Source organism: Canis aureus, chromosome 7 (assembly GCF_053574225.1).
Source record: "Canis aureus isolate CA01 chromosome 7, VMU_Caureus_v.1.0, whole genome shotgun sequence".
Lineage (NCBI taxonomy): Eukaryota > Metazoa > Chordata > Mammalia > Carnivora > Canidae > Canis > Canis aureus.
Window position 1 is genome coordinate 24,246,323 of NC_135617.1, and position 25,756 is coordinate 24,272,078.

At 40.0% G+C, this 25,756-nt stretch overlaps 1 protein-coding gene and 2 long non-coding RNA genes across 4 annotated transcripts; 2 read left to right on the forward strand and 1 right to left on the reverse strand.

Annotated features, from left to right (window-relative positions):
* The first annotated feature begins 7,641 nt into the window (after positions 1-7,641).
* LOC144317140 (uncharacterized) lies at positions 7,642-15,762 on the forward strand. Its single transcript, XR_013383036.1, has 2 exons — positions 7,642-8,906; positions 12,303-15,762. It is a non-coding gene; the product is annotated as an uncharacterized LOC144317140 (long non-coding RNA).
* On the reverse strand, positions 13,911-18,007 carry PNRC1 (proline rich nuclear receptor coactivator 1). Its single transcript, XM_077903105.1, has 2 exons — positions 17,305-18,007; positions 13,911-14,988 (listed from the first exon to the last, which is right to left on the reverse strand). Exons 1-2 carry the CDS (start codon positions 17,842-17,844, stop codon positions 14,545-14,547), a joined length of 984 nt encoding a protein of 327 aa, XP_077759231.1. The 5' UTR covers positions 17,845-18,007; the 3' UTR covers positions 13,911-14,544.
* On the forward strand, positions 17,113-25,536 carry LOC144317139 (uncharacterized). Of its 2 annotated transcripts, none has more exons than XR_013383035.1 (3): positions 17,113-18,983; positions 23,262-23,342; positions 25,294-25,536. It is a non-coding gene; the product is annotated as an uncharacterized LOC144317139 (long non-coding RNA). The 2 variants fall into 2 exon arrangements; XR_013383034.1 differs by having other exon boundaries at positions 17,116-17,615; positions 25,294-25,522.
* The last annotated feature ends 220 nt before the right edge of the window (positions 25,537-25,756 follow it).

Consider the following 25,756-nt stretch of genomic DNA (forward strand, 5'->3'; position numbering starts at 1 on the left):
CAAGCATTCAAAAGATACATTCTCTCCTAAGCTCAAAAAAGCTTTTATTTTTACTATGTGGAACAGTATAGATAAGTTGACATTAAGTTGCATCCTGTACTGTGTTCATTCACTTCAGAAATATCAAAACGTTTTAAATATATTGAGTTTTGAATAGTTGGAGACTACTTCTCTAAAAATTGTGTGCAGCACTCATAATCCAAAAATACTCATACTAAGCCTTATACATTTGAAGAGTGGTACATTTTGTATAAAAATCATATTTTATAACATTATTTCTACATACCTACTTTTCATCTACTACTTAATTTTTTCTTTTTAGAGTTCCAGCTCAAGACTTTAAATTGTATAGAATAAGTCCTATTATTTTTGAAAGTGTTGAGTATCTTGTATTAAGGAATTCAAGACTGCATCCTCAATAAGCTTTGTGGTATTCAGATTTACTTTACACTGTCCTTCATTTTTATAAACCAAATAACTTTATTGATATTGCTTTTGTAGTTGTTAAACCTGAGAATTTCTTTAAAAATGTGTTTGTAGTTTACGTTTTTCAGAGGGTTTTGGTAGTATTTGTGATAAAATGGTTTTGCATATGATTATTATAGGGGATATATTTATAGAGTTCTACTTGTGTACTTTGTTGAATTATATTGAAAATTAAAAGTTCTCAGCCCATACAGTTAATATTTGTATCTAGAGTGCTTAAGAAAAAAATCTGTCTTATATTTTTGGCATATAGGAGCCAGTGTTGCTTCTATTTTCTTTTTTAAATACAAATTCTACTTTTCTTTGCATTTTAGACCCTATGTAAGAAACAACTTTACAGAATAATTTATATGCTGGTGATATTTAGACAAGTACCATAAGTTAATGTAAACTGTACAGTACTTTCTGAATACATTTTCTTTATTTAATCATAAGAACAATTTATTTCAAAACTACAGCTCTTTGAAGTGTTCAGCTGTAATAAAATTTAGTCATAAAATTATGTGGCATTGTTAAAAATTTAAAGGATAGTCCAAAGAAAGAACAGATAAGTATTAATAGTAATGTTTTATATTTTCTAAATAAATGTTTGGGTTTATCCACGTATATATGCAGTAATTTGAAATACTAAGTAGAAATTGATTTATAGTGTCTTTACTTTGCATTTAATTACATCTTAGTGAAAAATTAATACAGCGATATTTCTGAAATTGCTTTTCCTTTGACTTACTCCTGATTTGGTTTTCCATTATAATCTTTAGACTGCTTAGGAAGATACTATTTGATTTGACGGAAAAACTCAAATGATAATAGTTCAGACTTCTTTGAGCATTTACTTGGCACTGCTCTATAAGTTTTGCATTATTCACTCATCATTACAACAACTGTATGAGATAAAAACCACTGCAGATAAAGAAAATGAGATGCAGAGAGGTTCAGTGATACCCACCAGGTCACACACTATTAGACTTGGGAGTGGGCAGTGGCTGGGCTCCAAACTACCCCTCCCTGATTGTTATACTTTTTGGAAGAGAAATCTGTGACAGATATATGCTAAACTAAGATAATGTTTAGAGTGAAAGGAGAAAATAGAATTAGGAAAATAAATTATTATAAGTTTTCAGTATAAATGGGTTCTGTGACTAAGTGGAAATTGACAGTTGTGCTGGTTGCTTGAGAAATTGTCTTCTAGGTATATCTCTATTCTAGGATTCACTTTTGTTATAGAATTGTTTCTTGGATCATTTAGGAGAAGATACTTAGGATAAGATTGTTAATAAATAAAGCAAATGTTTTATACATCTGTGATCATTTCCTTTAAAGATAATGTATTTACTCAGGTACCTCCCGAGCTTAGTGTAGGAGAGCTGCCTGTGTATATTTGTTCAGGATCAGAGGATAAGTTAATGTCAAAGAAAATAAAAATGGCCACTACAACTGTTTGTTTTCTTTCTCCCCATGAATACTACACAAATAATTTCTGTATAGCAGCTGATACTTTGCAGTTGCAAACAGTGGAATATGCCAGATTTTTTATTTGGAGGCTAGGATTTAATCCTAACTTATTTTTAAATGAAAAGAACTAATTTGGGGACTTTATATGTTATTTGTAGTGTTTACTTGAGATGCAACTGTTATATTACACATAATGTCTGCCTTATTATCGTCCCATTGCAAAAGGCAAGCAAAATTAGTTAAAATGTGAAGTATTTAGAAATACATTTACAGTCCTCTAAACTAAATTAAAATTGTAAGTTCTTAGAATTAAAAATTAAAATTTGTTTCCTAAACAGAGTGGTGAAATATTTAAAGTATTTATATGTAGATAAATATATGCTACCTAGGGGCACTTGGCCGGCTCAGCTGGTCGCGCATGTGACTCCATCTTGGGGTGGGGAGTTTGAGTCCCACGTTGAGGGTAGAGGGTATTTATTTAAAAAAAAAAAAAAATATATATATATATATATATACACATATACATATATATATATATACACATATATATATATAAAATGGAGTGCCTGGGTGGCTTAGTCCAGCCTTCAGCTCAGGTCATGATCCTGGGGTCCTGGGATCAAGCCCTGCATCAGGCCCCCTGCTCAGCAGGGAGTCTGCTTCTCCCTCTACCTGTTTGTGTACCACAATCTCTGTGTGTCTAAAAAGTAAATAAAATCATATATATGAAAAAAAAATCATATATGTGTGTGTGTGTATTACACACACACACACACGCTACTTAGTATGGTTTGGTGCAGACATGTTAACTTGGCATCATGGAACTAAAACTTTACTTCTAGGCCCTGTAGATTTTCAAACAAGTCCATGACTTGCAAGAGTTTAAGGATCAGTGGTTTAGTGAGTTTTGGAGTCCGAACTTACCTATATTTGACTAGAATACATTTCCAAGTATTAAATGAAGATTATGCACCTTAGCATTTAAATCCCTCCCGTGATGAATAGTATATTTAGGATCATATGAACTCTGGCATTGGTTTACAAGATCAGTTTAGGTTCTCTGGAAAATTTACGTCTTGTTTGCCTTTAAAAGATGTTTATAAAATAAAGCAAATTAAATATAATTGAGTCAATAAACTTTTTTAGAAATATATTCTCTGATACAAGTGTTAGACATAGGTTGATTTAGTTCTTTCAAATTAATACAATAATGACCCCTTTTTCTTTTTGCTTAAAGGAATCGTGAAAAATTGAAATTAAAAAATATAGATTATTATGTCCCAACATTACTATTTTCTCCCCAAAATTAAAATGTTTTTATCCTGTTTGGGGGAAAGGGCTATATGAATCTTAGATTATAGGAATACACTGCATTTCTGAACTTATGAAAAGAAATTGTATCAACTTGTGGTAGATGGATGTTGAGTAGATTGATCGTTACTGTTTTTTAAAAGTAAGTGATTTTAAGTATATCTTTCATGTAATTCAAAACACTATATTCAACACACATGTTTATAGTAAATAGATTACAAATTGAAATCAAGAATATCTTACTGTTTGTCAGATTTCAGGTACTTTCAGAACACTGACAAAAAATTTAAAGGGTCAGTCTCTTTAGATGAGAGAATGCCTGGCCAGTAATTAGCACTTGGTCATAGAAATGGGTTGATTGAATGTCCATTACTGTTTGATCTTATGTGTAGTATGAGTGGTTTCTCAGAAAAAGTGTAATTGAAACATGAAGTGAAATTACTACTTCTCTAGTTCATAATTATATGAACTAAATGGCTAAGTACTATATACACTTTTTATAAATATCTTCAAAGAGGTAGGTTGAGGAAAACCAGAATTCAGTGCTATGACCACCTGTTTTCTAAAGTATAAATAATTACATTCTAGTTTGCCTAGCTTTTCCTAATAGTATAGATTTAAAATGCTGTTAAGTTGACTTCAGTCTCAAGAAAAATCTCAGTGTAAGTCTTCCAAGGGTGCCTGGGTGGCTCAGTCAGTTATATATCAGGGGTTGTGGGATCAAGACCAGCCTTGGGCTCTCTCATGGGTGCATGTGCACTCCGTCTCTCTCAATCTCTCTCTCTCTCTCTCTCTCTCCCCCTCTCTCCCTCTCCCTCTGCCCCCTCCCTGCTCATGCTCGCTCTCCCTAAATCAACCAATCAAGTCTTTAAAAAAAAAAAAAAAAAAAAGCCTTCCAACCCCCAAGGAATAGCCTGTTTCTTTAATAGTGAATTGAATTTTAATGGCTTGGGCGGGGTGGATTAGGAATCATAACTGTTACATTGGTAAGGTAGTATTTGCTTTGTGAAAATAATACTTCACAACTTGAGAAAAGTATTCTGTTGAAAACCTTTTCAAAGTTGACATAAGCTATACAACTGGTCAGTCTCTTCTGGGAAATTTTGTATTTTAAAAATGAAGGAATTGTGAAATAAATGATTTCATAAGAATTTTATAGAAAAGCATTGATATTCATCATTGTCAGTAAATCTTCAGATTTTGGCCTTAATGTAGTAAATGTAGCTGAATTGAAAAATATTAATGTTCTAGTTTTGTTAAGATAGTCCTTTAAATTTTTAATGGATATATAAGTTGAACCATTTTTGGTACTGTTTTGTACTTTGTTATTCCCTCTTACCATAGAATCTACTAAATGAGGTGTTTTGTTTTTTTTTCAAATAACACTTAAAAACATGGATGAAAAACTTTTATTTTAAAATATCTCATATGAAAGCACTTTATACAGAGTTCTGGCCTGCTGGTTAGTAGTCAAATATTCCTAAAAGGTTTCGTTGACCATACTTTGTCTTTCCTCTATTTTCACTAAAAGGTTATGGTTTTTATATGACTTAGTCTATCATGGAAAGTGGAACTACATCTTTTACAGAGTAATTTTAAACACTTTTAGCTTCCCGTTAGCACCATTGGTATTAATTCAACATTAAAGGCTTTAAAGAGTAGGAACCAATGAAGAGTTAAGAGTTTTACATCCCCATGCCCTCCTACTTCCTAACCACCTCAATGCTAACCAAGCCCTTCAGCCATCCCCTTTCTTCTCTTTTGGGAGTCATACATACCTATTTCTTTTCACTGCTTGAAGTTCAAGTTGTTCCACTTTAGATAATTTCTTTAACTTTCACACCATGGGCAGTTATTATAAATCCCCTTCAGAATCTTTGTAAGCTTCCATCTGTCTCTTCATCCTCCCTGATTAAAGCTTCTGCAATCAGCATTTATGTCAACATTAATATTAAATGTTGACTGTCACATTTCCCGAATAAGCCAAATACATTTCTTGAATGCTTAAATACATTATCCTCTCTCTAATCTTTCAGTTCTTGTTTACAATGGCTTTGGTGTTTCAGTCGTTAATTAGAGTCGTTCTATTATAAGTGTGATAACCAACTAACCAGACTTGAAATTGTAAAGAAAAACAGGAGATTAACAGTTACAACTTCAAGAGAAACTTTATGCTTGTATGCTACATATAAGCTTTTAGAATTATTGAATTTAGAATTATTGGCATGTACTCAACTTACATATAATGTTGGAGTGAATAGTAAAGCAGCCTTAATCTTCCCAAATTCTATTAAGACTGTTAAAAAACTCCTCAGTAAAGAAATTAATTTTACAGTGAACACCCATATACCCCACTACCTAAATTCTACAATTAACAGTAAATTTTACTTGCTCTGTTACATTTATATCCATGTATTTTCCAATTATTTTGAATTTAACAGTAAAAATTTGAAAACCAGAGTGTTAATAAATAGGATACTCCAGTTAGCTAAAGAGTGATCAGAAAACCTTAGCTGAATACCTTTCACAAACCTAATTCTCTTCTCTTTTGAAATTTAGGGTCTGGTCTCAAGCATCAGATTATAGGAGCTTAATAGACACAGGTGGTTAAGGAATGTACAGTGAGTAGGACCTTTGGAAAGCTAATGGAAAAGGGCTATCTGATCTTTGATATTAACCCTTTAATCATTCTAAAATTTGAGAGCAATAAATGCCTGATCACTTGAAGAGTAAGGGTAATTTCAACCACTGACAGCCTTTATTTCATAGGATGATCCCCAGAATTACAGCTCTCTAAGGTTTTGATAGGAAGAACCAAAGCTTTCTATGATTTGATGTTGCTAAGTACAGTATAATAATCTTATTTAAAGATTTTTCTGGGACGCCTGGGTGGTTCAGCGGTTGAGCATCTGCCTTTGGCCCAGGGCATGACCCTGGAGTCCCAGGATCGAGTCCCACATCAGGCTCCCTGTATGGAGCCTGCTTCTCCCTCCGCCTGTGTCTCTGCCTCTCTCTCTCTAATGAATAAATAAAGTCTTTAAAAAATAAAGATCTTAATATTAGAAGGCAATTTTGAGTTCAATTTAAATCAAACATTTGCATGTTGGAAGTAATCAAAAGTCAAAATGTCTTTTACCTGCCATCCCCTGCTCAAGATTCTAGATTGCCGAGAATACATTTGTAATTTGGTTTTGACAACTAACCAGGTTAATTTCTAATATTAGAATAAAAGAACTATCTGTAATAATTTAGGGGTAGCTATGTATATATGACCAGCTTTGAAGGAATTTGATTAGTATCTATTATCTTTACAACCAGATTTACCACATTTTCTGCCACTTTATTAAATTAGGAAAAATTACTTTCCTGAATCCTTTCTTAAGAAATTCTTAAGTAGGGATCCCTGGGTGGCGCAGCGGTTTGGCGCCTGCCTTTGGCCCAGGGCGCGATCCTGGAAACCCGGGATCGAATCCCACGTCGGGCTCCCGGTGCATGGAGCCTGCTTCTCCCTCTGCCTGTGTCTCTGCCTCTCTCTCTCTCTCTCTCTGTGTGACTATCATAAATAAATAAAAATTAAAAAAAAAATTCTTAAGTAAATTGCTAGAGAAGTGAAGTATTTGTCACTATTTTTTATCAGTATCTTTTAAGCTATTCTACATTCATAATACATGATCTAATGGAGCTTGACTAGAACATGTAGCCTCCTTTGACAGATGTGCATATGATTTTCTATGTAGGTAGCTTCTGCTGTCCTCCCATCTTTTCTACCATTACTTAATTCAGACTGTAATTAATATCACCGTAGTCTATGATAAACTATTCCTCAAGACACTTTAAATTTGTGTTACCATTTCTATACTAAGGGAACATTACTATAAACTATGCTTTAGAAAATGAACTCCAAGATCTCAACAACGAACCCTCAGTAAATGCAACACCTTTTATAAAGCTTAAATTGTAATTCTATTTGGGATTATAGCACGAGCTTAAGTTTGACAAATACAATTCCTGGGTGTTGGGAACATTACTTATACATTTCAGTATATTTAATTTAGAATTCCAAGATAATTGCAAAGGATATGAAAAGCAATCCAAAAACTGTCAGAGAATAATTCAAGACAATCTAAGAGATTTAAAGAAAAGAGATTTAGTTCAAGCATAAAATAGATGATCCCTAACTTAAAAAATTAGGGAATCCCTGAGTGACTCAGTGGTTTGGCACCTGCCTTCAGCCCAGGCCTCATCCTGGAGACTTGGGTTCGAGTCCCATGTCTGGCTCCCTGCATGGAGCCTGCTTCTCCCTCTGCCTGTGTCTCTGCCTATCTCTCTCTCTCTCTGTGTGTCTCTGATGAATAAATAAATAAAATCTTAAAAAAAAAAAAAAAAAAACCTCCGTCTACCCCATACTTTCAGAGAATCCTGTAACTTTCAAGGTTTCTTTCAAAGATAAAATGTTAATGTGTTGATAAATAGCATTCTGTAAAATGTACTCTCAAATTTCCTAATTTAGAAACAAGTAGTTCCTGAATTACACATGCCTTTTTAAAAATTTTTTTACACACTTCTGCTATCTCATGTCACAACACAGACATCCTCTTTCCATTTGAAAACTTGCGTTTTGGGGTTCTTGAAAGATTTATGGATTTAGGAGGAAAGGAAATACAAAGAAATCTAAAGGAGTTAGCTCGGGAATCAGATGCTCAGCAAGGCAGGCCTGAGATTTTTTATTTTTATTTTTTTTAGGCCTGAGATTTTTAAAATGCATTTAGTTCAGCAATGCCTTTCAAAAACTTAAATATATATGGATGATGGGACTATCAGCCTTTCCACACACAAGTGTAAGTAAATATGTTTGATTCCCTTTGATACCTGAAGCAGGTATCAATTGCCTACAGGCATGGGAATTGGGGGGGCCTTCCAACCTATGAATAAAGGATAATGTATTCCGCAATATGATGGAGAGTCATTAGGAGATACGAGATTGCACACACAAAAAATAGAAAAGTATAAAAGGTTGGGGGCACCCTGGCTTAGTAGGGTATGCAAGTCTTGATCTTAGGGTTGTGAGTTTGAGTCCCACACTGGGTGTAGAAACTACTTTAAAAAAAGTTATTAGGGATCCCTGGGAGGCGCAGCGGTTTGGCGCCTGCCTTTGGCCCAGGGCGCGATCCTGGAGACCCAGGATCGAATCCCACGTTGGGCTCCCGGTGCATGGAGCCTGCTTCTCCCTCTGCCTGTGTCTCTGCCTCTCTCTCTCTCTGTGTGTGACTATCATAAATAAATAAAAGAAAAAATAAAAATAAAAAAAGTTATTAAAGGTCAGTTTTACCTGGTTTGAAACCTTGGACTAACAAAGAGGAGGTGAACTTTTTTACTCCCTTCACCAAATGGGCTCCCCTGCTATCAATTCAGAACTTGAATTGGAACTCTCTCCTAACAGGCTTTTACAGGTAGGTAGAGAACCAATCACCATCTAACAGTTTGAGAGGAAATCCTTTCTTTTTTTTTTAAGATTTATTTGAGAGCATGAACAGAAGGGACAGAGGGAGGAGAGCGAATCTCACGTAGGCTCTGCACTGAGTCGAGACGTGGGGCTCCAGGCAATCAAGAGCTCAGCCCAAATCAAGAGCCAACACTTAACCCATCTGTGCCAGGTAGGCGCCTCCAGAGGAAATACTAATTCAACTAATTTGCTGTCATAGGTGAAGTTCAGAGTCCCCAGGAGACAGGATGAGCTCAAGAGTACTGGTAAAGATGTTAAGCCTTGTGAGAGAAGAGAGGCTACAGGAAGACAAAATATTTCAGCTCCATTTTCAAGTTGTAAATAGTGCTTCTGTGCACTATTACCAAACTACTTCTAGCGCTGACCTATCTTCTACTTGCTGTGTATTTCCACGTAGATGTCCTACACACCCCTCCACATTCTACATGCAAATCCAAAAGGCATCTATAATTCAGATCCCGCTCCAGAGTTCCCTCATTGTTAATTTGTTTCCCTAATTGCCCAATTTAAAAACTCTTTCTTACCCTCCATGCAGTTGCTCAATTCATTCTACCTTCAAAACCTTTAAGTAAGTCCTTGCCTATCAGAGGGAATCTGATAATATCCTTAGGCTCATCTCATTAACTGACAAATCCTTTTTCCTCCAGTTTTTCCTTTCCAAGCTGTTTTCCATATTTTCACCTGTTTTCTTTTTGAAGCTGGGATCTCTTTCCTTTGCTCATGAACCTTGGATGGCTGCCATGCTTGCAGAATAAAGTTGCAACTCTTATTAGGACACTCGCCCCCAGGTTATTAACACAGTACACCTTTCAATATATTTTATGTTCTTTCTCTGTACTTGTCTTCAACTACTGGATACTCCACATCTATCTTACACGACTGTCTATGCACTTTTACCTCTGACAATTATTTTCCTTTTCTTTACATGTCAAAAATCTTAAGGCCCAACTCAGTACTACTTCTAAGGTGCTAGACAACCCCTACTCACACGAATGTCACTACTTTCTGGGGGAAACAGTGACTACTTTTTTCACCTCTTCAGGCATTTGTTGTAGGGAAGGGGAATGCAGCTTGTATTTTAGTTACACATGTAATTTCTTCCCCACTTGTGCTACTACTTTCAGCTCTGCCATTATCTTTGTATTTCCTGAGCATACCTCACACATAAACCCCACACATTAAATTATGGACATGCTGCTCAAAATGTCACAAAGGAGCTGAGAAATGTCAAACAAGGGGGGAGGGTTGTGGAGGAGTGGCTGAGACAGTTTTATTGAGTTTTATTTTCCAAAAGACAGGAACTCTTTTTTAGAACTTTTTGAATCTTATATAGAAATGTTATCCAACCTGTGCAAGAATGAACTATTTTCTGGAATCAGACTGGGAAAGAGGTCAGCTCTAAGGCAACCCATTAGTTTTAATATTTACAACACATTACTAGAAAAAAAAAACTAAAAATTGGGGACTAAATATTGAGGGAATTTTCAAATTATGGTCTGAACTGCTAAAATGGGTTTCCCAACTATTTGAGAAGGTATCTGCATCTACATACAGGAATGGAACTTCATACAAAATGAGCATAAAAAAGTTCCTTTGCCTCTTTAAACTTTCCCTTTCTTTCTAGAACTGGTGTCCCCACTCAAAATTTGTCTTTATACTTCTTGAAGGCTTTAGTCTCAAAAGCAGCCCTCGTTTTTCTAATTTCAAGCCATTAATACGGTTCTTCCCAACATTTCTAGAACCAGGGATAGGGCAGAGGTGGGTGGCTTTGAGCCAGGACAACCCAAACCCTCTCCCTGACATCTAAATACTTTTGAGGGATCCCTGGGTGGCGCAGTGGTTTGGCGCCTGCCTTTGGCCCAGGGCGCGATCCTGGAGACCTGGGATCGAATCCCACATCGGGCTCCTGGTACATGGAGCCTGCTTCTCCCTCTGCCTGTGTCTCTGCCTCTCTCTGTGACTATCATAAATAAATAAATACATACATACATACATAAATACTTTTGAGAATAAGCTGGGGGCATGCAGAGTCTAGCCTACCACAGCTCCTCACAATCTTAATTTCACCATCCTGGGTGGGTTGCCACATGTCCCCCTGCCCCAGGTCCATTCTGGGACCTAGTGCTGAAAGGCAGAAGCACTGCAATAGAGCCTAGGTTTTGTTCCTTCTCAATGCTGAAAGTTGACTTAGGGTTTTTATAAGAGGGCAGGTAAAGACAAAAATAACGTGGGTTTTTTAGATAGTTTGAAGAGAAATACAAATGGTTTTCCCCAAGTGTGGCATGACTGGATCCCACTTAAGTCCCACATTTGTATGGCTTTATACTAAAATATACCAATTATTGTGAAGGGGTGATTACATAGCCCAGTTGACCCCTGAATAACATGGGGTTTAGGTGTACTAATTCCTGTGCTGTCAAAAATCCACATATAACTTGTTTCCCCAACTATTAATAGTCTGTTGACCAGAAGCCTGTAAGTCACCTAGCATATTTTCTATTAGATACTGTATTCTTACAATAAAGTGAGCTAGAGAAAACTCATGAAAATACAGTACTATACTATAAAAATCCACATCTAAGTGGACCAGCAGTTTTGAACCCATGTGATTCAAAGGTCAATGGTATGCCTAAAAACCTGAATACTGGTCCTGAAAATGTAATTACTTGCCTAATACATTATCTAGTCTTTTAACTAATTACATAAACCACCTTAAAATTTGTATTTTAACGAGTTTGAAAAGAGCTGTTCCTGTCAATCTTAGTGTGATTTGACGTTTTATTACTTTTTCTTGATCTGCCTACAGGTACACTAAAATTCTTAGTACACCAAGCATTAATGCAAATAAAAGTTCTGTGGTGTTACTTAGTATTTCACTTTATCAGTGCTAGTTGAGGTATTTGTACATTTATCTAAAAGTAATTTCAGAGCAGCCCCGGTGGCCGCAGCGGTTTAGCGCCGCCTGCAGCCCAGGGCGTGATCGTGGAGACCCTGGATCAAGTCCTATGTCAGGCTCTCTGTATGATGCCTGCTTCTCCCTCTGCCTGTGTCTCTGCCTCTCCCTCTGTCTCTATGAATAAATAAAATCTTTAAAAAATATAAATAATAAAATTTCAGTGAATACCCCACATACTGATGTTCCATAATGAAGTGCCATTGCATGTAATTCACTCACATATTAACTTTTCGCCCCTTTGCAATTAGGAGCCCCCTCTACCAGGAGTTAAAATTTACACCTGAAGCTGGTGACTGCAAAATTGCTTTATAAACCCACAGAACCAGTTAAATGAACATTGGAGGAAATGTTTCAAGACTTGTAGAAAAAAAATTAAAGTAGTTAAATAGATTGGCCTGCACTAAGTGTGAATTATGTTGAAACCTAACCTACAATTAATGGGATTGTAAGGTGGAACCCTTGGGAAGTAGAATTAGGACATAAGGGCAGAACCCTCATGAATGGGTTAATGTGCTTACAAAAGGGGATCAAGAAAGCCCCCTCAAGGGAGGCCTGGGTGGCTCAGGGGTTAAGCATTTGCCTTCGGCCCAGGTTTGTGTGATCCCAGAGTCCCAGGATGGAGTCCCACATTGGGCCCCCAGCATGGAGCCTGCTTCTCTGCCTCTGTCTCTCATGAATAAAATCTTTAAAAAAAAGCTCCGACCTTCCTGCTATGTGACTCGATGAGGACTCCCCATGTCTGAGCCATGAAATGGAGACACTACATCAGCAGGTGCGTTGATCCTGGGACTTCCTGACCAATGAAACAAATTTATAAGCTATCCAGTCTTTAGTACTGTTACAGTAGTCCACAAAGAGATTAAGGCTGCTAAATCTTTTAACACCAAAACTATTCAGCTTTTCTAATTAACCTTTTCACTGTATCATCTATACTGTAATTTAGCCAATTTTGTTCACTCAAAAAAATCATAAAACTTCTTTATGAACATCTATTTCCTTTATAAAATTTAACTACTTTTTACTTAGAAAATCTTACAAGGGGATCCCTGGGTGGCTCAGCGGTTTGGCGCCTGCCTTTGGCCCAGGGTGCAATCCTGGAGTCCCGGGATCGAGTCCCATCTCGGGCTCCTGGGATGGGGCCTGCTTCTCCCTCCTCCTGGGTCTCTGCCTATCATAGATAAATAAATCTTGAAAAAAAAAAATCTTACAAAATTTTGCAAGGTTGAAAGCTTACTGTATTTTGTTAAAGCTAGCTATATGTAACTTTATTGTAATATTATTAAAAGTATAGCTTTCTCTACAAAGGAATGAAGCTTTTTATATATAGCCAGGGCCAAGAATAGTTGGCTGGGTTATGAATGAGCTGTGTAAACAAGACTACAGCCAGTTCTGTTAACTAGCTTAGATTTTGTATCTATTCTAGTTTTCATACCCTCCTGGCTTCAATAACAGCTCATCAATAACGATTCTAACATTGTGCCCACAAAATCACCTTTGTACAGCCTGAAAGTCTCCCCTCCTATGAACCAAATGTGCAAGACAGGAGTCTCTTCTTTATCTTTTCTTGCAAGAACAGTAGCACCTTTCTCATATTCCACCTTAAGAAAATCATATATACCCTGTTAACACCCTTTTCATGTCTAAGTAATGCCTGATTACTAAAAAACCTTTTCCTTTTGTTTCAAGATCAACTTTAGCTTTGTACAACTAAAAATTATAGAGGGTAAATTAGGATTTTAGAATTTTAGAACAAAGTTTGAATTTTAAAGTAACAATACATAAGCTACTGTTATCTTTTAGCCAACATCAGGAGGTTCCAAATCTTCCATCTTCTATTTTAATGTAAATTATGCTTGCTTTGGTTCAAGAACCACCATTCAAAATAAATATAAATTTAGTAAACCAAACCAAGTGTTTTCTTCCACTGAACTTGTAGGGTAAGTCAAATAGTATTTATGAAAGTTTATATAAAAATACATGGTTATAAACTAAATCAGCTGTACTTTTGACCACAACCATTTCCATTGTAAAATGGGGAATTCCTCCCCTTAGAGGTAATAGAATTATTGGACCCTTTAAATTTCAGAGAAAGACAATTAGTATAATACTAAGACATTAAGCCAGTAAAATGTTAAAAGTTAAAATCCATCTCCTAGACACACATTCAAACAAGTCACACACAAAGAGCCAAGACTAGTATAAAAGGGGGGGCCAAATTATATTATTATTTAAAAATTTGAGTACAACCAATTTTGTTGGCATTAAAATTAGAAGTATCTTAAATTTGAATGGATAAACCAAAAAACCAGAAATTAAGTTTGGTAAAAATGGGAATAGTTTTCCAGTAATTACAGATTAGAACGCAGAAATCAATTTAGAGAAACATAGACAAACCCCATGTTTACAATGATTGTGCCACAGATTTAAACTTCAGTAGTGCATTAGTAAACTGTTCACATTTAGATCTTCACCTTGAGATAACTGTTTCTTTAAAAAAAATCTCAGTACCTTGTGCAAATAAATCGGTCTTCCATGTGCCTTAGCACACTTAAAATTTCTCCATTGTATATATACAAAACACCTACCGTTTGGCAGGGCAAAATACATACTTTCATAACAAAACTATAATGTACCTCTCAAGTATGAACAATATACACATAATACATGGTATACAGTATTTACAAAATATAAAATATAATACAAGTTGTTGGTTGTAATTTTTTCAACTCATCTTTTGCACTTGTAAGTTACAAGGCAAATTTTCATTTCTGTACCAATTTTCTTTTCAAGAGTCCAGAGATTTTGAAAACCGACAGACATTGCAATCTGAGATCTAAGTTTGAACTTTTAGGAGAGTTTTTAAGTGTACTGCCATCAACTCCCTATTTTGGTTGGAATTTTCAATAGTGCTTCCCATCCAGTGACTAGGAGGCTTTGGAAGAACACTAGGAGAAGGTGGATCGCTAAACTTTGCCCCAGCATAATTTTCCTTTTGGTTCACTTCAGTTAGAAATGCTGATTTCTTCAAATGCATATTTTTAATATTCTCAGTGTTTTTAAAAGGCTTTTTTTCCTGCTTCTGAATTAAAGCGGATGAAACAGAATCCTGCCAAAAGTTATTTTCATTTCTTTTTGCAGAGGTGATCTTGGTTAGTGGTAAGTTATATTTGCTTTTCTGTCTGTTTATCTTTGGTTGTTCACACAAGTGTATACCATGAACAAGCTGGCCGTGGGGAATGGCAATTTTCTCCGATTTTCCCATCTTTGATTTTAAAACCTACAAAGACAAGGAACATAAAAGTGAATACAGTCTCATGATAAAAATTAGTCACAAACTTCACACCATATACCTAATGTTTTCTTCTTCTGGACTTCAGTTTACTGCCTTGCTTCAACGTGGGCTCACTGCACTTACCAAATAAGCACACATCTAAGTTTACTACCACCACCAATAAGTAACGTAGGGAGAAGTGTCACAGGGAAAGAAACCCAAAGTAACCCAAGTTCATCTTTCTATAACTGTAAGGAAGAGTAACAAGCTACTTTCCAAACAGTAAGATGTGGCCAAGAGGATGTTCACATACTTTCATTCTGATTGACTGGGTCTGGTTAAAAATAAAACCTATGTTCATAGATTACTATATATCTTTTAGTCAAGTCCTTTTAAAATTATCCAGGAAAGAAAATTTAAAAAACAAAATTATTCTAGAATAAAAATTTGGTTAGCAGGAACTAGATTTTAAGTGTTTTGATAATGGTTACTAAGTACACAGAAAAATTATCTCCCGGTTTCTGAAAACAAAATTTCATAAATTTAAGTACTAATCATTTTTTATCATCTTTTCCAGCTACACATATAGCAGCAACTTTAAAACTGAAACTTTCCGGGACACCTGGGTGGCTCGCGGTTGGGCCTTTGACCCAGGGCGTGATCCTGGAATCCCAGGATGGAGTCCCACATGGGGCTCCCCGTGTGGAGCCTGCTTCCCCCTCTGCCTATGTCTCTGCCTCCTGTGTCTCTCATGAATAAATAAAATCTTTTTTAAAAAGTTGTTTCCACCTGTCCCTACCTCTTGTTTTAACAATTGCCTTTAAGAACTTTGCCGCTCAGGACGCCCGGGTGGCTCAGCGGTTTAGCGCCGCCGTCAGCCCAGGGCGTGATCCTGGAGACCCGGGGTCGAGTCCCACGTGGGGCTCCCTGCATGGAGCCTGCTTCTCCCTCTGCCTGCGTCTCTGCCTCTGTGTGTCTCATCAATAAATAAAACCTTAAAAAAACAACCTTGCCGCACCAATTCTAACTGCTTTCCCTAACTAGTGATCCTTACAGGAAGCCACGACCGGATGGAGGAGTAGAGTGCTTCATTCGCTCACCGCCCTTCTCACACCTGTACTGTGGAAGGGAAGCTGGACAAGAATACAAATGCCCGGGCGCCCACCCTAACATTCCAGGTCAGTAAGTGCCGGAAAAAAGATTACTTTTAACCAGGAACCAAGAAGTCTCCAAAAGGAGACGGCATATCAGATACGGTTTCAGAGCCCTGGAATCTTAAAACTGTACTATTATTTCGGTAATCACGGCGATCAAATCTAGCGAGAAGCTGCCAATCTCTATACTCGTCCAACGACGAGTGGCTGCCACTTACTTTCATCTCTTGAGGCCGTTAAGTCTTTGAAATTGGCAGGTTTTACTTTGCTACCCAGATCAATTTCAAAAGCTCGTTAGCGACTTAATCTCGCCGGAGTGCTCGTCTCACCCTAACCTAACGGCGCGGCAATGGAGAGGCTTCAACGTCAACCGCAACTTACAACTTTAGAGAAAAGTTTCATCGTTCTGGACTCAAGAAAACTACCTCCCATCAGTAAAACCCAGGACAGTAGACTGAAAAGGTCAGCAACTCCGTATTCATCTGCCAGGCGAGCACGCAAAAGCTCTCGTCCCAGAGAGGCAGGAACTGCAGGTGCAGCCGTCCCTGCCAACTTCTTAAGAGTTAAAAAAATAAAAATTAAAAAAAAAAAAGGTACAGCTGAGAAGGGTGGCGGCGGGGGCAGAGCCGCACCCGGGCACCGCTGCTCGGCGGAAGGCCAACCCGACTGCAGCCGCTCGCGGCCCGCTCCAGACCCACAACACGGCCGAGGCCGGGCACGCGCGCCGCCGTCGGGGAGCCCAGAGCGGTCGCCCGCCCCTTCCCCGGCCTCGCCTCCTTCATGAGCGCCGGAGCGCGGCGCACGTAGCGCGCTGACGTCAGCCTCCCGCGGGCCCCCTCCCCCCCGCCGCGCGCCCGAGCGCCGAAACCCCCTGGAACGCCGCCAGCCTTCTAAATCGGGGCTGTTGCTGGGGCGCAGCCGCGGCTCCCATTGGCTGAGTCCCGGGAGCCAATCAGCGGCGCCAGCGCATGCCTCCCCCTCCCCCGCTCCCCGGGCTGGAACCGAGCGGGCGTCACGGAAACTTCCCTCCCGAGTAAACAGCCGCCCCTCACCCCGGCCCCCCCTTGCCGACCCCTCCGTGCGGGGCCCCGAATCCCAGAGCCCGGCGGGGGCTGCCTAAGGGCCAGAACTCCCCCAGCAGCCCCCATGACCCCTTCGCGGCCCTTACCTCTCTTCTGAACGAGGGCTGGCCGGGCGCCGGGGGCGGCAGCGGGCCAGGGAACGGGCTCGCTTCCTCAGTTTGGGCTGCGGCCGCAGGACCCGGGGCCAAACTGGAGGCCCGGTCCGGGACTTCCTGCGCTCCGCTCGGGCCCGTCGCGGGACCCCGCCCGCCCTCGAGGCTCGGCCGGTGCTGCTGGTACTGATGGAAGCGGCTGGGCAGCTGCCCCGCCGGGCTGGCCCGCACCCTCTTCTTGCGCCGCTTCTTTGGCGCTGCCCGAGAGGCGCCTCCCGCCGGAGCCAGACCGCAGTTGGACAGAGGTGCTGGGGCGCGAGGCTGCGGGGTCAGGCAGGGACCGTCTCCCCCAAGGAAGTGAGGGAGGAAGAGGGTGGGGGGCAGTGCCCGGGGGTCCGGGATTCGGGGTAAAGGCGGCGGGGCCGTGGTCACCATCGGGAGAGCTCCGAAGTAACCGCGGGCGGAAAAGCCCAGGGGCGCAAGGCGGCCGCCCAGGACAAGGGGCTCCCGCTGCGGGACGGAGACGACGGTCATAGCTCTAGGAGGAAAGTGGCTCAGCGAGAAGAAAAGGAGGAAGAGAAGCCAGCGATTGCAGGGCGGCGGCGGCGGCTGCTGCTAAGAGAGCCCGAGTGGAGCGCGGACCATGGTTCGGGCGGTGGCGGCGCAGCAACAAATAGCCTCAGCCTCAGCGCCGAGTGTTGTTATCCGAAGCCCCGCCCTTCGCCCGCCCACCTCCTCCCGAGAGCCCAATCAGGATGCGGCGGCGCAGGCCACGCCCCCTCCGGCGCTCCCTCCCCCGCCTCCAAGAGACACACACAAACAACCAGCTTGCTGCAGCCCCGCACAAAGAGCGTGCACTGCGCAGGCGCTGCCAACGGGCTCTTTCGGGAAGAGTCGGTCCCGCGAACAATGAAGTTCCGTTTCAGCCGACCTCCCCCACCCTGCTCTCTTCTCGCCCCCGCACCTTGCCCTGAAGGCAGGGGTCCAAATGCTAGATCCAGGCCGGATTTGGAAAAGGGGATGGGGGCGGGAGAAAGAAACCTGGAAACCTCAAGGCCACGGATGCCTCCTCAGCCACTGACCTTGGTTGGGGGGGGGGGGGGAGTCTCTCTTATTTCAAGCCCAGCAGAATAATAACATTAGGATTTTTTAAAAAGGTTTCAAAGTACGTTATAGGGGTTTCATTCTTAGCAATTGCAAGGAGATCAGTCCACATTTAAGTTCTGTTTGGCAAAGTGTGGCTTGCGTTGTTGTCTTCATTTACTCGGGTCACCAAGCGCTGTTCCTCAAACGCGGTAAAAAGAGTGAGAATTAAGGGGAGTGACTGATTGAAAGGGGCCCCTTAGCAAATACAGCGTTCCCCGTAAATCCGTGATTGAGCAGTGGGAATGTTACTGTCTTTATACTTGAAGGACTCTGAGACTTTGGGATCACGAAACGGTGCCTGGCACTGAGGAAGCAAAGGGGGAGGTTTGCGTCTCAAAGGGAGAAAGTGAAACAGCTCTGCAACCTGCAGTGTATCTTGCTAGCTGGGGTGTTCTGGAAATCCCACGCTCATCGTCTCTCCGCACTGCGCTCACACACACAAACCATGGCTCTTTTATCAAGTACTTTTGTGGCAGAAACTGTGCTTTGCATAAATTATGTCATTTGAACTCGACCCTAAGGAATAGGTACTCTATTTTGTCCCCACTTGATAAAGTGCTTCGAAAAGCAAAAAGTACTTGTCAGGCTATCATACAGCAAGTTAATAGAATTTGAACTCCAGTCCAGGGATGGCAAGGACCCAAGTTTTAACATCATCCAAACTACCTGCCACTTTAGTTTGGAGACCACCACAATAATCTTACCCTTCTCTGTATCCTTAGCTGTATCGTAGCCTCTAGCCAATATTTTTCCGCTTTGTAGTGCTCGATAAATGTTTTATGATTGGTAACAAAGTTGGACAGACGGGATACCCAGAATAATGCTTCCAAAACTTTATGCAGATGGAAGTTGAGGAAGATCTGTATAAACTTGTCATATGACATTCCATCATTGCCGAGTTTTATCATTTTTGCTGGATTTTACTCAGTTTTGTGTATCCAGTGGGATACCTATATACTTCCAGGGCTTTAAAAGATTTTAGAGGGCCTTTAATTCAAATCCTCTAGTCTGCAAATTGAAGTGGGTTAAAGATCAGGTGAGGAGAATGGCCTGGCAACAGTTGGTGGAAAAGATTATGGAGACTCTGGAATAATGTAGCTCTTTTGTTTTTGTAAGAGTTTAAAAAAAATTTTTTTAAAGAATTGTTTTTTAAGGGTTTATACTTTTTCAGAGCACTTCAGCTAATTCATTTTATTCTAATCCTAATCCTTTAGAGATGAGTTCTATTTTCCCTATCATACAAATAAAGCCTCTAAAGATAAGATAATTTATCTAGGAACACCTGCAGCTGAGGTGCAGCTGAGCTGGGTAGCTCTGCAGCTGAGCATCTGCCTTTGGTTTAGGGCGTGATCCCAGGGTCCGGAATTGAGTCCCACATTGGGCTCCTTGCAGGGAGTCTGCTTCTCCCTCTGCCTGTGTCTCTGCCCCTCTCTCTGTCTCTCATGAATAAATAAATAAAATCTTTTTAAAAAGTTATCTAAAGGTCACAGAATGGGTCAAGGACTAAAGTCCCTTGAACTCCCAATGCTTACTTCTCTTTTCATCATATCCCACACTAGGGTTTGGCTTTATCTGGGATTAATATCACACTGTCCTGGAGAATAATCTACTCTCTACTGGTAGTTCAGAGGGGCCCTTGATGGAAGAGATCTATTATTATCTGTGTGTATCTCTTGGGTGAATGTTAGAGTTATTAGATATGTATGTAGTTTATAGGCCTGAAGGGTAGGCATCATGTAAGACCCTGGATCCTGTATGTTGAGAAAGGTAGCCTTGGAGCTGTGATCACCTGGGTGATGGGCACTAAGATGGTGCCCACCATGAAGAGACAGGGAGTAGGAATGGATCACCAGAAGAGAATAATCCAGGTTTTATAAACCAGATAATTGGATTTCATGTTATTTTTCAGGTATAGTCCCTATAGATCCTAGTCTTTAGGAAAGCCTAATTTTGATAGGCAAACCTGGTTTCATCTGTGCTATACGATATAAAGGAAAAGGTCAGATGCTCTTGTCTGGGCCCAGAGGGCTAATCATGGAGGTACCAAGACATTCCAAGTATAAAGAAAGTTTTGGGAGGACTCTCAGGTTTTTTTTTTTGTTTTGTTTTGTTTTTGTTTTGTTTTTTAATATTTTATTCATTTATTCATGAGACAGAGGGAGAGAGAGAGGCAGAGACACAGGCAGAGGGAGAAGCAGGCTCCACACAGGGAGCCCGAGGTGGAACTCGATCCCGGAACTCAATCCTGATCCTGGACCCCAGGACCACACCCTGGGCCTAAGGCAGGTGCCAAACCACTGAGCCACACAGGGATCCCCTGACTCTCAGGGTTCTTAAAGGACTTTTGTCCCAGTGCATATCTTGATTTTATTTCTAAGTCAACAGTTTCTTTAGAGGAAGCTTTTTTTTTTTTTTTTTTTTTTTAAGATTTTATTTATTTATTCCTAAGACACACAGAGAGAGAGAGGCAGAGAGAGAAGCAGGCTCCATGCAGGGAGCCCAACGAGGGACTCCATCCCGGGTCTCCAGGATCAGGCCCTGGGCTGAAGGCAGCGCTAAACCGCTGAGCCACCTGGGCTGCCCCCCCCACACCTTTTTTTTTAATAAACACTTGAAAAGTAAACCAGATATTAAAGAACAAAGAGGTAAAAACCGTGTATGAAATAAGCAGTTGACCTACAATAACCCTTTAGAGCTCTCTGAATTCCTCTGCTCTCCTATTGCTTTTGTCTTACATTTTACTTCTGTCCTCTCCCTTTCTCTGCCTTTAATATCATCCTTCTGTCCTCCTTTTCTTAATATTTTTCTCCCCCCCTCATTGTGACTTTATTTCCATTTCCTCTACCTATTACTACTTAGATCTTAAATGTCCACACTCTAAGGGACACGTGTGAAAAGAGGAACACTCCAATTTATACTTACCTTGATGCCCAAATTTTTAATCTTTCATGTCTATGAAATAAAATTCCTGTAAACACTGAACACAACTAGGAAATCAAAATGTTTAAACTTAACAACTGCAACTTTCCCAGACATTTAAGCATCGATCACAAACCTTATTTTATCAACATAGTCTGACAATATTAATTGAAATTATTAGATTTATGTTTAGAAGCAAACAATATGCACAAAATTTCACAATAATGACAAAATTGGTATTTAAATTGCTACTAACATACCATTACCACAGGTTGAAGTTAATGTCTCTGTGATTCTTATCCTTATACCTTTCTGGGGTGGCAGTAATTTTACCACATTTATTTCTTAAAACTTCCTAAAAGGAACAGCAGACCTATGCAGGCTGTGCTTTGCACGAGGGCTCCTGGCCAAAGGGGGGAGGGAGGCCTGAACTACAGTTCTCACTCTGCTTTTAAAAGCTATCTTTCCAGGGGCTACCTGGAGGAAGAGATGTCTTTTTCTTATTGGTACACGGTGTCAAAGGAGCAGTGGCAGCCCTGGGGTACAGTAATATTATAGAGACTTGATTCTATTTTGTCCTAGATATAAAACCAAAAGAAAAAGCATGTTATTTAGACCAGCTGGGGTTTCAACCAATTTAAATCTTAGTTGGGTCATAGGCTTGGTTGTGCCTCCTGGCTGGCTCTCCTTTCATACGCTGATAAAACCTTTTAAATCCTTGCCATTCACAGAATGCAACTTAATGCCTTTCCTGAAATGATATAGTTTTTAGGTTTCATTTGGCCACCTTACAGAATCCAGTTTCTTATCATTACATATTCAGCTAGGTTGTTCATTTTTTGCAATCAGATTTGGTCTCATTCATTTGTTACAATTAATAGGATCATTGAAAGTTTTCACCTTTCATGAGATAGGGAGGGGAAATTAGCTATCTTCAGGACATTTAGCATATTCTCATTGTGAAACACATTATGGAATTATTTTTCTACTTGATCATTTTGCCCCACTCCTGATTAAATGTTGGATCTCCTTTCTACCCAATTGTTATGTGTGACAAATGATGTGGAGCAGTTCTTTCTGTTCTTGGTATAGTTAATATTTTCTTCCAGGACTGCTTGGCTGATTTCCAATTTCTTCTACTCATCCTTCCCTACTGTTGCAATTAGAGAAAAGGCATGCCTATACTTTGTAAACTAATATATGTTTTAGATTTAAAAAAAAAACCTCATACATATAACTCTATATTTATTCAACTTAAAAAAAAAATAACAGGGATCCCTGGGTGGCGCAGCGGTTTAGCGCCTGCCTTTGGCCCAGGGCACGATCCTGGAGACCCGGGATCGAATCCCACGTCAGGCTCCCGGTGCATGGAGCCTGCTTCTCCCTCTGCCTATGTCTCTGCCTCTCTCTCTCTCTGTGTGACTATCATAAATAAATAAAAATTAAAAAAAAAAAAATAACATATCTAGGGGCGCCTGGGTGGCTCAGTCAGTTAAGTGTCTGCCCTCAACTCAGGTCGTGATCCCAGGGTCCTGGGATGGACCTTGCATCAAGATCCCCACTCCATGGGCAGTCTTCTTCTTCCTCTCCACTGCTTGTGCTCTCTCTTGCATGCCTTTCCCTCTCTCTCAAATAAATAAACAAAATTTTTAAAAATACGAATATATCTGTATAATCACAGACACTATCTTCTTTTTTTAAAAGATTTTTTTTTTAAGATTTTATTTATTCACGAGAGACACAGAGAGGCAGAGGAAGAAGCAGGCTCAATGCAGGAGCCCGATGTGGGAATCGATCCCAGGACCACGGGATCATGCCCTGAGCCAAAGACATGATGCTCAACCGCTGAGCCACCCAGGCATCCCAGGTTTTTTTTTTTTTTTCAGGCTATCTCTACACCCAACATGGGACTCAAATTCACAACTCTGAGATCAAGAGCTGCACCTTCCACCAACTGAGCCAACCAGGTACCCCACACTCTTTTTTCTTTTTTCTTAAAGACTATTTATTTATTTATTATTTAGATTTTATTTATTTATTCATGAGGGACACAGAGAGAGAGAGATACAGGCAAGAGGGAGAAGTAGGCTCCATGCAGGGAGCGATTCGGGACTTGATCTTGGGACTCCAGAATCACGCCCTAGGCTGAAGGCAGATGCTCAACCGCTGAGCCACCCAGGCAGGCGTCCCCCACACTATCTTTTTTTTTTTTTTTAATTTTTATTTATTTATGATAGTCACAGAGAGAGAGAGAGAGAGAGAGAGAGGCAGAGACATAGGCAGAGGGAGAAGCAGGCTCCATGCACCGGGAGCCTGACGTGGGATTGGATCCCGGGTCTCCAGGATCGCGCCCTGGGCCAAAGGCAGGCGCTAAACCGCTGCGCCACCCAGGGATCCCCACCCTATCTTTTATAGCTAAATTACCTGGCATTAAATTGTAAACTTTTTTCCTTTGGAGAATCATTATGGACTTTCATAGATTAACAAAGTTGCAATCATCTATAATCATTTTCCCTTTTTTGATTAAATCTTTAGATCTTGGCCAATAAAAATCCTTTTAAGATGGTTCTATGGTTTCTTCAGCCCTTCTCCCAAACATTTTTGAAAACATTCTTGCTTTAAATACACAAGATCTCCATCTTTCTCTAACCAAAACACAAAATGAGCTATTTTACAAACAACCTTAGTTCCTTTAAGTGAAGAAAATAGTAGTGGAAAAGTCTGGGCATCAAAGATGAATATGAGATTGTTTTGCAGGAGTGCAGATTGGGATTAGAATAACATCACTGCTAGGCCATTTTTTTGGACAAAATTGGAAGGCATTTCAAAGTCATGAGTCTATATTGATTTTTAAAAAATTCTAATTCTATCACTATGAAATCTTTTAAAACATTTATCCCATCACTAAATAAATGTAGTCTTCCCAACTTAACATTTATTTATTTATCTGTTAGATTTTATTTATTTATTCATGAGAGACACAGAGAGAGAGAGAGGCAGAGACATATAGGCAGAGGGAGAAGCAGGCTCCATGCAGGGATCCCGATGTGGGACTCAATCCCAGGACTCCAGGATCACGCCCTGATCAAAGGCAGAGGCTTAACCACTGAGTCATCCAACCGTCTCATAATCTTGAAATTTTAACCCCCTCACTGGGACTGCAATTGTGCCCTTGTGTATAATCCTTATATGTCTTCTCAGTTATTAAGTGTATAATCACTTCATTAACCTTGATCTCTTTAGTCCCTCTTTGTCTCTTATGCCTTTCTCCCTTTTTTTATCTTTTAATTTTTTCCTATTATTCTCATTATCACTCTGACTTTATCTCCCCTTCCTTAAATATTGAAACCATGGAACTGGAGTATAATTCCTGCTCTAGAGTGTTTTGTAACTCTGCAGAGTTACTATCTTTTTCATGATTTAAGCTCCTTGTAAAACTTGGAACATCCAGATCCATCCCTACTTGCAATTACTCTTGATCAAGTCATCAAAAACTTAATGCCAGGGACACCTGGGTGGCTCAGCGGTGAGTGCCTTCAGCTCAGGCCATGATCCCGGTTTGAGGATCGAGTCCCACATCAGGCTCCCTGTGAGGAGCCTGCTTCTCCCTCTGCCTATGTCTCTACCTCTCTGTGTGTGTGTGATTCTCATGAATAAATAAATAAAATCTTAAAAAAAATACCTTAATGCCAGTTTTGTGTGTGTGACATAATGTACTCTTACAATATTGGCACATTTTTATTGACTTATTGATGTATTTTTAGTTAGGTAGTGTTCTTATAAGTATTCCAGAATGACTTTCTACATCAAAACAAATGGAGAAGGCAGAGAGGACCACAGAAGAGAAGCAGTTAGAACAAGCATTTTCTAACTTACCAAGGTTTGACTAAAATTACCACCCTCTGCCTTGTTTTAAAGAACATTGCAGGGATCTCTGGGTGGCGCAGCGGTTTGGCACCTGCCTTTGGCCCAGGGCGCGATCCTGAAGACCCGGGATCGAATCCCACATCAGGCTCCCGGTGCATGGAGCCTGCTTCTCCCCCTGCCTGTGTCTCTGCCCCTCTCTCTCTCTGTGTGTGACTGTCATAAATAAATTTAAAAAATATTTAAAAAAAATAAAGAACATTGCATACATTGTTAGGTTTTTATCATTGCAAAAATTTACTCAGGTTCCTAATGTAATGGTGTATTTGTTTTAAGGGTATGCCCACATAGACATAAGGAAGACAAGATACATACCAGGCCTCAGAGGAGCAATGAAAACCTTCATGCTCAGAACTCAAGAGAGACACAGGAATGACAGTATAGTGCCTACCAGACTTGGAATGAAGTTTGGAAACTCAAAATTTATTCAGGATGCCGTGCACCTTAATTACTAGGA